Source organism: Mustela erminea, chromosome 5, assembly GCF_009829155.1.
Source record: "Mustela erminea isolate mMusErm1 chromosome 5, mMusErm1.Pri, whole genome shotgun sequence".
Classification (NCBI taxonomy): domain Eukaryota; kingdom Metazoa; phylum Chordata; class Mammalia; order Carnivora; family Mustelidae; genus Mustela; species Mustela erminea.
This window is the reverse complement of record NC_045618.1, coordinates 73,453,808-73,465,904: the sequence shown is the minus strand read 5'-3', so window position 1 is coordinate 73,465,904 and position 12,097 is coordinate 73,453,808. Positions and strand designations below refer to the sequence as shown.

The window sequence follows — 12,097 nt, the reverse complement described above, 5'->3', positions numbered from 1 at the left end:
GGGAACCTTCTTCCCCCTCTCTCTCTGCCTGGCTCTCTGCCCACTTTTCATCTCTGTCAGTCAAATAAATAAATTAAATCTTTTTTTAAAAAAGGGTTTGTTTCTTTCTGTTGCTGTGTACTATCTAATTGTGTGCCTATAAAACAGTTTGTCTGTTCACCTGTTGCTGGCCATATAGAATAGTCCCAGCAGATTATTACAAACAAAACTGCTATGAACATTTGCATATGAGATTTTTTTATAGACCTATTCTTTCCTTTCTCCTGGGCCCATATCTGGGAGTAGAATGGCTGGATCACATGGTAGATGTACATTTGACTTTCTTAAACCAATTTGTTCTAGTAATTTCTTTCATTGTGTTTTGTCGATTCCCTTGCATTTTTTTTTAATTTATTTATTTTCAGCATAACAGTATTCATTATTTTTTCACCACACCCACTGCTCCATGCAATCCGTGCCCTCTATAATACCCACCACCTGGTACCCCGACCTCCCACCCCCCCGCCACTTCAAACCCCTCAGATTGTTTTTCAGAGTCCATAGTCTCTCATGGTTCACCTCCCCTTCCAATTTACCCCAACTCCCTTCTCTCTAACTCCCCATGTCCTCCATGCTTTTTGTTATACTCCACACATAAGTGAAACCATATGATAATTGACTCTCTCTGCTTGACTTATTTCACTCAGCATAATCTCTTCCAGTCCCGTCCGTGTTGCTACAAAAGTTGGGTATTCATCCTTTCTGATGGAGGCGTAATACCCATAGTGTATATGGACCACATCTTCCTTATCCATTTGTCCATTGAAGGGCATCTTGGTTCTTTCCACAGTTTGACCGTGGCCATTGCTGCTATAAACATTGGGGTACAGATGGCCCTTCTTTTCACTACATCTGTATCTTTGGGGTAAATACCCAGGAGTGCAATGGCAGGGTCACAGGGAAGTTCTATCTGCACAAATATGCTTTCTGGTAGTAGAGAGAAGTTCACTTCTTCCCTTCCAAACTGTATGACTTTTTTTTCTTCTACTTGCCTTATTACATTGGCTTGAACCTCTACTTCAATATTAAATACAAGTGGTGGAGCCAAAATTTTTCCCTTATTTCTGAAACTAATGGGAAAGCAATTAAGCTTTCACCATCAAGTGTGACATTTGATGTAGACTTTTTGTTAAGCCCTCTTTTAAGGTGAGGAAATTCTCTTCAATTTTGTGTAATTTGCTGGGAGTTTTAATCAGGAATGGATCTGAATTTTGTCAAATGCTTTTTCTGTACCTATTAAGATTATCCTCCTGGGGAACCTGGGTGGCTCAGGTTAAGGGACTGCCTTCGGCTCAGGTAAGTATCCCAGAGTCCCAGGATCAAGTCCGGCATCAGGTTCCCAGCTCCATGGGGATTCTGCTTTTCCCTCTGACCTTCTCTGCTCTCATGCTCTCTCTCACTCTCTCTCTCTCTCAAGTAAATAGATAAAATCTTTTAAAAAAAGATTATCCTCCTAAATTGCTCATCTGCTACTAGTCAATCTCTCTGGGTATTTTATTGATAAATTGTCACAATAAAATACTAATAATACTACTAATAATAAATTTACTCCTAATAATAAATTTACAATAATAAATTTACAAATAATGAAACAAAGCTCAAAAGTATCAAGAAAGTTCATGGCAAAGCTAATAGATTACAACACAGAGCTGGGATAGCAAAAGCCCGTTACTTCCTTTTGACAGTATAGATTGTCAAATTTCAGAGAAAGATAGTGGGTAGCAAAAGACTTCTTCCTAAGCCTTTGAAATATTTTATGGGAGTCTTTCACAGGCTCTTTATTTATGCAACTGGAACTACTAAAAAAAATTCAAAAATTGCAAGTTTGGATTTTTACCAAATGAGGAAAGAAATAATGGATACTCAGACTGCTATCCAGGAGCTGACCAGTGGGTAGTGGCTTCACCATTCCATCCAGACCAATTATTCATACCTGAAACAAGCAACGCACTGTAGCTAGAGTGACAAACTCCTCTAGGATTTTATGATTCACCAATATATTAGAGCTCCATTCACGACTCATGATCACTCTGTTTTCCTGTTCCCTGAAACTTGTTTGTGATACTGCAGTCTAGAGCATAGTTTTTTCAAATAACCAAAATAAATGTGTATAATTTTTTTTAAATAGAATTACCTTATGATCCAGCAATCCACTTCTGATATATACTCAAAAATTGAAAGAATTTGGATATTTCTGTAAATATTGAGATGTTTTTGAATTCGTTTCTACCAAAAAGTAGAAGCAATCCAAAAGTCCATGAACAGATAGACATGGATAAATAAAATGGTGTATTACATACACAGGAACATTGTTCAACTTTAAAAAGTAAAGAAATTCTAACACACGATGCAAGTGGTTGCATCATGGGGACAGTACGTCAAATGAAATTTTGGAAAATGACCAATACTGCATAATGCCACTTCTATGAGAGCTAAAGAGCTTCAGCTCAAAGAAGGAGAATGCAGAATAGTAGTTCTGAAGGAGTGGAGGAATGGCATAAAGGGGAGTTATTGTTTAATGAGTCCAAATATTCAGTTTTTCAAGTTGCCAGGATTCTAGAAATGAAAGGTGCTGCTGATTGAACAAGAATGTAAGTGTTTTTCATAACCCTGAACTATACACTCAAAATATTCTCAAATGGTAAAAATGAATGTGAAAATGGTCAGATTCTCTAATTAAAGAAACTTGAGGAGATACTTAAGATTTCTACTCTACAAATCTGCCTTCCAAACAAATATAAGAGGGTGTTTGATGCAAGACCCATTATCAACTATCTATTACCAGAGTGGTATTTTCTTAGAGTGAATTTCTCAATCTAAGCCTGCACCTGTGCCATTTCCTGTCTGGGATGGCAATTGCCCCCCTTGGGCCCTACTGCAGGGAGATGCATCAATAAGAGCCCTGGGATTTGTGTATACCTCCCTCCATCGTGCCTCACTGTGGGCTCCCACAGTGCACAGAAATACACTGCAGAGTCCTCCAGCTGTGAAGCTGAGATGACAAGTTGGATGAAATTTCTTGTCTTCTGAAAATTCAGTGAGTAGCGACCTTCAGTGGCATTTTGCAAGTTGTAAGAATTCTGACAAATAAGGAGAATCATTGCCCCACTGCTGGGCTGCTTGTACCACAAGAGACTATAATGTGGTTCATTGGTGTTATATGTGCATTCCAGAGTGACAGTCCCCTTCTCCTGCACTAACACTGCTGGCTGGGCTTGAGTTATCTTCTGGGAAATACTGGATCCTGAAGGGAAAAAAAAAAAAAAACACAGAATCAGAGACTTCTGGAATACGTGATGTGGCACAAAGAACTTCTGTTTTACACACTGTCATCCCTTCTTCCCAAGGTATACACAAGATCCTGACTAACTCTCTGGATTTTAAGTCATAGAGGAGACACATTCCCACAGGGACCACCCTTACCTAGCCACACAGAAGCCATAACCACCTTGAGAAGGATGGAGAGCACCATGTTTGAGTTCTCCCACTAGAAGGAAAATGTCTTCTTCCCCTTCAACTTCAGGGCTCAGCACTGTGAGAAGAACCTGACTGTGTTAGGGAAGGATTGCTAGTGGCCCAGAACAGGAAACAGGGGTTTCCTGGTATAGCAAGTTGTGTGGGTCCTGTCATAATTCTCTGTGTTCTAGCTGAGAGACTCACTACCCCAAATCCATTTGCATTAGGCAACTTTTTCTTATTTAAATTCAGTTAGCCAACACATGGTACCTCACATAGTTTCAGATGTAGTGTTCAACAACTCATCGGTTGTGGACAGCACCCAGTGGGCATTAAGCAATTTTAACTAAAAACATTATAACTGAAAATAAACATGAGTAAAATTTATATTGAAATGAGGATTGTGGATCGATGGTTTAGCGGACTTTGATATATTTATTCATTGCATCTGTGATAATAGTGGGGGGATGGCACTTACTGAAAATATGGCAGGTAGGGCTCACTTTGGCAACACATATACCAAAATTAGAATGAAACAGAAAAATCAGCGTGACCCTTGTGCAAGAATGACATGCAAATTCCTGAAGCATTCCATAATTTTAAAAACTGCTTGTAATTAATTATGTAAACAACATAAAATGTAAGAATTATGAAGAAAGGGTTGTAAGGGTCATGTATGTTCACACTGTGTGATTTATTTAAGGTAGAAATAAATCACACTATGATAAGAAGGCAAAGCATTTAGACTAATCACTGTAGCTCTTTCAATGTACCTATTGTTATGCCAGTGTTCCTCCTCACTACCTATGTCTGTTCAGATGCCTATGTTAGAGCCAAAAGCAGAAAAATCTGATCATTCTCTGCTGAAGGGTTCAAGCTGTGGCCCTCAGACAATAGATCCACTCACCAAGGTCTCCTTCTCATTGTTTTGTCTCCACAGCTCAGCTCAGCACTGTTCAGAAAGTCCAGAATGGACACCAAATTTTGATCATAAGCTATCAGTCCTTTGAATTTGTGTTTCCCTTGCCTCATATGAACCACAGTAAGCTTCCAAGCATCATATGCTCAGTTCTGAGACCCAAGGTGACCACTCCATCTACTTGTATTGTTCCTTCTGCCCCAATACCCTCAACACACACATACACACGTGCTCACCCGTGCACACACACATGTGTACCAACATGGGTAGTGTTGTATTCCTCAATTATCTAAAAATACGTGGTGCTCCTTTTCCCCAACCCCTTCTGGAGGGCACAGCACACACTGAGGTGCTTCTATACCAGGACTGAGTTTCTCCTTATTTAGTCTCTCATGCAAGTTCACCCCATCTATATACAGCTCACTTTCTAAATTATTGATGGCACAGTCTGCTGATAGGTTCTTCCTGTTTTGCTTTCTGTTTTCAGCTTTCTGCCCTTTAGGATAGCTTTGCTAAAGTTAAAAGAGTATTAGAGGGGCTTGGGTGGCTCATTCAGTTAAGCTTCTAAGTTCAGTTCAGATCATGATCTCAGTGTCCTAGGATCCAGCCCCCTGTTGGGCTCACTGCTCAGTGAGAAGTGTGCTTCTCCCTCCCCTTCTCCCTTTGCTTATGCTCATGCACTCTCTCCATCAAGTAAAGAAATAGTTGATTTCAAAAAAAGAGTATGAAAGAAATCAAGACATAAGCATGTATTATTAATCAACCATTAATTTTTATTTATTTATTTATTTTAGATTTCAATTTTAAGTAATCTCTACCCAAAATGGACTCAAACTTACAACCTGGAGAACCAGAATTCCAGCTCAAACCAGAGTGATCCAGGCACTCCTAGTCTGGCATGTTTCTCAGAAGTCTTAGAAAACTCTTATTTTATATCCTTTGAATACTTTAAAGTACATATTTACATGCACTTATATTTACAGAGGTTTAAATATAAAATATTCATTTTAAACTAATTAAATAAAAATTAACTAACCAAGAATATTTAACAAATATGTAAAGGAATATATTAATATTCTGATCATAGCTCATTTGTAAACTCTGCAAATAAGGAGAGAGTAATTAAAGAAGATTGAAATAATACTGGCAAAGTCTTGCACTGCAAAATAGACATTGCTTTTTCTATTATTTTTTTTACATCTTCACTCTCTCCCATACATTTTCCCAGTCCCATGATTTGTGGCTCTCTCTGAGAAGTTGCAAAACAAGAGTTAGAGAAATCAATAAGATTTCTCTCCCAGTGTCACCTCTCTATCTATATCTTTAGGAAACCTCAGTGCAAGAGCATTTTTTCTCACCATATTTCCGGGGCACTGAAAGCTATCTCCCTTGAGTTCTTACTGTCAGAAATTCAACTGATCTATTTAATTGCCCAAGACATAAGCCACTTCCTCCATTCTTTTTCTGCCCCCAAGCCTTCAAGTCAAGTATCATCCTGAGTCTATCACCTGATTTACTAGAAAAAAAAGCAGGGCAGAGGTTTCTGGCCTCTCTTTTCCTCGGTCAGGTACATGCGTTCCTCCTCTTTTCTTCCCTTCCCTAATTTCTCTACTAAAACCTAGTTTGGGGCTGATCATCTCCATCACCTCTCCTGCTATACTCTGTCAGGAAGACATTAGGCATCACCACCCTTTCAGGCACACCGTGTGTCTCTAAATGTATCAGAGACACAGAAACACCTACCAGGGTGCCATAAACAACTTGTGGGGCTGGACATTCACTGCAAGGATGACCACAAGACCACTTCATTGTTTTGTGACTCTACCTTGAAATTGGTTACACTCTGGCTGAGGAACTCTTGGCATCAAACTGTTTTCAGTGGCACTAAGGAACACCTGGGGTTGGGGAATGTTATTCTGGCTCCTATGCTCTTGTTCTCTGTATGATTTTGTATCAACCAGACACTGAGGGACAAACAACCACAGACTGTGCTGGAACCAGAATGGATCAGGCAGAGACACTCAGCTTCCAGGCCCCTGTTCTGCTCAGAGTTTGCGCTCAGCTCCCCCTACAGTCCCTATCACTGTGTCACTCAGGGCACAGTAGTACACAGCTGAATCTGAGCCTTGCACTGAGCGTTTCTCCAAGTGAAAGGATTTCGATTTGCCATCGTAGGTGGCTTCAAATCCTTTCTTGCTTCCTTTCTCCTTGTCCTTCAAGGCTTTCAGGAGGAGCTCTAGATTTTCTCCTGGATACTGGACATACCAGAAAAGGACAGTGTACCCTGATGCTGAATAAGTACAATTTATAGTCAGGAAAGCATTTTCTGAGAGGGTCACTTGGCCCTCTGTCTGAGTCACTGAGTCTCCACGAGTTTGTCCTGAGGAAAAAGAAAAGAGACCTGTGTCACCTTCGGTTCACCTTGAACTATAAATTATAGTTCAACTTTTTACTGATACAAAAGAAAAATAATCCAAATTTTAAGAAGGATTTTACTTACCAAGCATTAAGAGTACCACAGTCACAAAGCCAGGAGAACACTTCATCTCTGGAATGTCACCTAAATAATGTTCTTCATTCTTACCATGAAGCAAGTTTGGAGTGACAGAGAAATGATCAGTGGAAGCCCACATTTCACACAGGAAATGTGATTGTGGTAGGAAGCTGCACCCCCTGGTGGACAGGGGCTAAAATGGGTGCTTGTTGGCCAGAATTCTTACCCCAGACTATTTGTGCAATTACTCCAGACCTCTTTATAAAATCCAGTTCCTTGTGAAGCATCATTAAATCAAGTAGCTGAACTAATGAGTATCTCTTGGATATGTCAATTTACAAAAAATCATGTAGTTGGTGTCAGTGAATATGTTTTTAAAGTAGGTCACTGCTTCCAAAAACTATAAAGACAATGAGCTTTCTTAAGTTTCTAATTTTTCTTAACCCTTTTGTGTATCTCCTGCATTCTACTAGAAAGGAACACAAATACATTAATTATTTCATGTATTCACGATTTTTTTTTAAAAAATTGTCATCAAAACAAAGTCTCAGATTTAAAAAGACACTGGTAGAGGGACGCCTGGGTGGCTCAGTTGGTTAAGCAGCTGCCTTCGGCTCAGGTCATGATCCCAGCGTCCTGGGATCGAGTCCCGCATCGGGCTTCTTGCTCGGCAGGGAGCCTGCTTCTCCCTCTGCCTCTGCCTGCCATTCTGTCTGCCTGTGCTTGCTCTCGCCCTCTCTCTCTCTGATAAATAAATTTAAAAAAAAAAAAAAGACACTGGTAGAAGCTAAGAAAAAATGCTTGAGCAGGTCAGGATAAATATGAATTCCAAGATGGTCCTTATGTAAGCACTTCTCTAAAAACATAAAAACAAAACCAAGGAAAAGTTCAATTAATTCTATCTTGGTTGTAGAATATTTGGCACTAAATTTTGTAAAGAATCACTATGAATGAATGATTTGATGATCCATGAGAACAAGATGTAGCAAAGCCAGGACAGCTGCCTAGTGCAGCCAAATGATACCAACGAACACTTGCTACAATCCAGCAGAGACAACACTTCACATTGGGAATATACTGGATGCAACATTAAACCAAACACTAGTGGGGAGACTTTTCTAGGATGTCAGACAATGGGGCTTTCCATGCCTTTCTGGGAGTCAATGAGATCCCAAAAAATCTGAAAAGGTGGGATATGCTCTGAAATACTGTCCTAAGGAAACATTTGAGTATCTCCAAAGGGATCTAACACAGTTGCATTCCCTGCATGAGCTAAGAGTGTGGATGGGTAATAGTATTTTATTTTCTATATGGATTGAACCATTCTCTTTCCTGAAAGCCTCAACAATCACAAGATTCAAATATCAGGGGTGCCTGGGTAGCTCAGTCGGTTGAGTGTCTGCCTTAAACTCAGGTGCTGATCCTGAGGTCCGGGAATCGAGTCCGGCATCCTACTCCCTCTGGCTGCCACTCCCATGCTTGTGCTCTCTCTCTCTCTCTGTCTAGTAAATAAATAAGTTTTTTTTTTTAAAGAGTCAAATATCAGTTGGATTTTGTGTTTAATGCCTATACCATTTCAAATACTCTCTAGAGGGTGGAGAAAAAGTCTCTGGGAAAGTTAGGGAAAGTTAGGACTCACATAGAAACTTCTCTTCTCCTATCACACCCAGATCCTGTGGAAAAATGGAAACAACAAATGCAATGTTAAACTGAAATGAGTTATTGTAGCAGTTACCCTTGAACTACTGTGGTCTGGTACAGCCTTAGCCTTTGTGGCCTTGTGTCTTCCCTTACAAAGTCCTAGGTTGTCTCACTTTGAACTGGTCACTGTAGCCCACATAACTCAGATGTCCCAAACCACACGAATTCCAGCCTTCCCAAACTATTGAACTAGATAGTAAAGCCTTGTCATTCTTCCTTTCCTCACAGGTACAGGCTGCTCTGTGGACATTCATTTCATCACCATTACATGACCTAAGCCTTTGGTGCCCTGAACAAAATCCTAGAAAAAAACTGTCATTGAGAATTGTGAAATAAACTTTTGGTACCACTCGTTACTAATTCAGCAGATAAAGTAGAGGAAATGGATCCTTGGTTACATGTTTATCAAATAATATGACAACCTACATTCTTCACTGACAGAAATTGGAAAATTTACTCATATTAGAGACCTTAAACTGAGGTTCTCTGGAGAATCAGCAAAAGCAGACAGTCCATGACAACTGTACACATAATATCCTAGGAAAAAAACATGTAACTGCATAATGGACAGCTCCATCTAAGGTGATTAGAAAAGAATTCTCACCACTATGCTCTTTGTTTTGTTGACTGTTTCCTTTGCTGTGCAGAAGTTCTCTATCTTAATGAAGTCCCCAAAACCAATGATTTGTATTTGTACAGAACAGAACCCAGGGCTTCTGTAGGACAGTAAAACAACATGGACTTTACAAATCACCACACAACCTCCAATAGGAATCTGTCCATGAGCAGAAGACATGAACAGACATTTCTCCAAAGAAGACATACAAATGGCTAACTGATACTTGGAAAAAATGTTTGACATCATTAGCCATCAGGGAAATTCAAATAAAAACCACATTGAGATACCATCTTACATCAGTTAGAATGGCAAAAATTGATAAGGCAAGAAACAACAAATGCTGGAGAGGTTGTGAAGAAAGGGGAACCCTCTCACACTGTTGGTGGGAAGGCAAGTTGGTACAGCCACTTTGGAAAACAGTGTGGAGGTTCCTCAAAAAAGTTAAAAATAGAGCTACCCTATGACCCAGCATTTGCACTACTGGGTATTTACCCCCAAAGATACAGATGTAGTGAAAAGAAGGGTCATGTGCACTGCAATCTTAATAGCAGCAATATCCACAAGCCAAAATATGGAAGGAACTGAGATGACCTTCAACAGATGAATGGATAAAGAAGATGTGGTCCATATATACACGATGGAATATCACTCAGTCATCAGAAAGGATCAATACCCACCATTTCCATTGACATGGATGTAACTTGAGGGGATTATGCTAAATGAAATAAGTCAAACAGAGAAAGACAATTATCATATGATTTCACTCATATGTGGAGTATAAGGAATAGCGGGGGGACATTAGGAGGAGGAAGGGAAAAATAAAGGGGGGGAAATCAGAGAGGGAGATGAACCATGAGAGACTATGGACACTTGGAGGACATCACTAAATGTCCCAGTGATGGACATTTAGGAGGGCAGGACTGCATGGAACACTGGACATTATACGCAAACAAGAAATCATGGAATGATACATCAAAAACTAATGATCCACTCTACGGTCACTAACATAACATAATAAAATAAAATAAAATGGAATCTGTCCCTGAGCAACTGGAGTTAGTTGTCTGCAAACCACCACAAATGGTCCATGAGTACACAAAACACTCAGTCTCTCACCCATACATCATCCCACCCAGTGGCCTCCCAACAGTGCACACAGGGCAGTAACAACAGTGAGCTTTTGGAGCTAGTGAGGGGACTAGTGAGCTTGTACAGAAGGCTGCCCCACTCTGCCAGACTGGGAGAAATCACATAAATGCAGTCAGCACCATCCTAGAGAAAGCAAACAAAAGGGAGACTCTCAGCACCCAGTCTGGCTTCACAGGATCAAGAGAAGGCCTTAAAGTCTGTACTTCCTTGTTCCAGCACGTAGGAAACAAATAGACCAAACATGATGAAGGTTTAAACCTGAATGTGTCTGGATCGAGACTCAGTGCACACTCAGGCTAAAACACTTGTTTTCTTCCCCTGCATCAATTCTCACCTCAGTATGATCAAGCATTCAAACCTCTAAGAACTGCACCTTCTCTCTTGTTTCTAACTGGACTTAAGAGGAAACGAATGAATAATATAGAAGCATGCTTCCTTCTGACTCCATTATCAGGCTTGGAGGAAAGGCACCTGCCAGGAGTCATCTTCCTTCTACTGCACAGGACCTGGCAGTATAAGGAGGGAAAGAATCAAGCCCATTGACGTGTTGGGCTACAGTTTTATCCTCCTTTGGTCAGATGGATAAGCTGAATCTAATTTGATGCATTTCCCAATAAGAAAAAGCCAGTGACAAATAATGCACAACTGTAACTCCGCTAAGAGAAACCACTCTCACCATGACAATTGCCAGTTATATCCATCCTTAGTGAGGAAGACCTGCAGGAACACTGTAAGGAGTCTACCCTTGAGCAGAGGTGGGAGAATAAGAGAATTAAATATTTACACAACTTCGTTAGCTCCATTGATGTCTCTACAACACTACAGAAATAACTTTTTTAGAAAAGAAGGTTGTGATTAACAATGTTTAATTTCATGAAATGTGAATATATGCAGAGGGAGGTTGGTAACGTGTCATTTCTACATTAGCCTTTACTCCAAATGCCTTTGTGCCATCTACTAATAATTGTAAGTGGGATGAGCCTTGCCTGGGTGGCTCAACTGGTTAAGCCTCTGCATTCTGCTCAGGTCATGATCCCAGGGTCCTGGGATTGAGTCCCACCTGAGGTTCCTTGTTTGGCAGGGAACCTGCTTCTCCATTGCCTACTCCTCCCCCTGCTTGGGCTCTCTCTCTCTGACAAATAAATAAATAAAATCTTTAGTGGTGCCTGGGTGGCTCAGTGGGTTAAAGCCTCTGTCTTCAGCTCAGGTCATGATCTCAGGGTCCTGGGATGGAGCTCCGCATCAGGCTCTCTGCTCAGTGGGGAGCCTGCTTCCTTTCCTCTCTCTCTGCCTGCCTCTCTGCCTACTTGTGAGCTCTGTCTGTCAAATAAATAAATAAAATCTTTTAAAAATAAAATTCATATAGATAGGGGTGGCTGGATGGCTCAGTGGGTTAAGGCCTCTGCCTTTGGCTCAGGTCATGATCCTAGGGTCCTGGGATCGAGTCCCACATTGGGCTCCTAGCTCAGCGGGGAGCCTGCTTCTCCCTCTGCCTCTGCCTGCCATTCTGTCTGCCTGTGCTCGCTCTCTCCCCCACCTCTCTCTCTGATAAATAAATAAAATTTTAAAAAAAAGTTTTAAAAAGAAAGAGACATATAGGGGCTCCTGGGTGGCTCAGTGGGTTAAGACTCTGCCTTCAGCTCAGTTCATGATCTCAGGGTCTTGGGATCAAGCCCCATATCAGGCTCTCTGCTCAGCGGGGAGCCTGCTTCCCCCTGCC

At 40.8% G+C, this 12,097-nt stretch overlaps 1 non-coding gene and 1 gene segment (V, D, J or C); one reads left to right on the top strand and one right to left on the bottom strand.

The window, feature by feature from the left end:
- Positions 1 to 3,990: 3,990 nt before the first annotated feature.
- Positions 3,991 to 4,096, top strand: LOC116592166. The gene has a single exon (XR_004286349.1). It is a non-coding gene; the product is annotated as a U6 spliceosomal RNA (small nuclear RNA).
- Positions 4,097 to 6,440: 2,344 nt separating this feature from the next.
- On the bottom strand, positions 6,441 to 7,010 carry LOC116591110. The segment is given in 2 exon segments: positions 6,441 to 6,794; positions 6,915 to 7,010. Coding segments are annotated over 2 exon segments (381 nt in total).
- Positions 7,011 to 12,097: the final 5,087 nt, after the last annotated feature.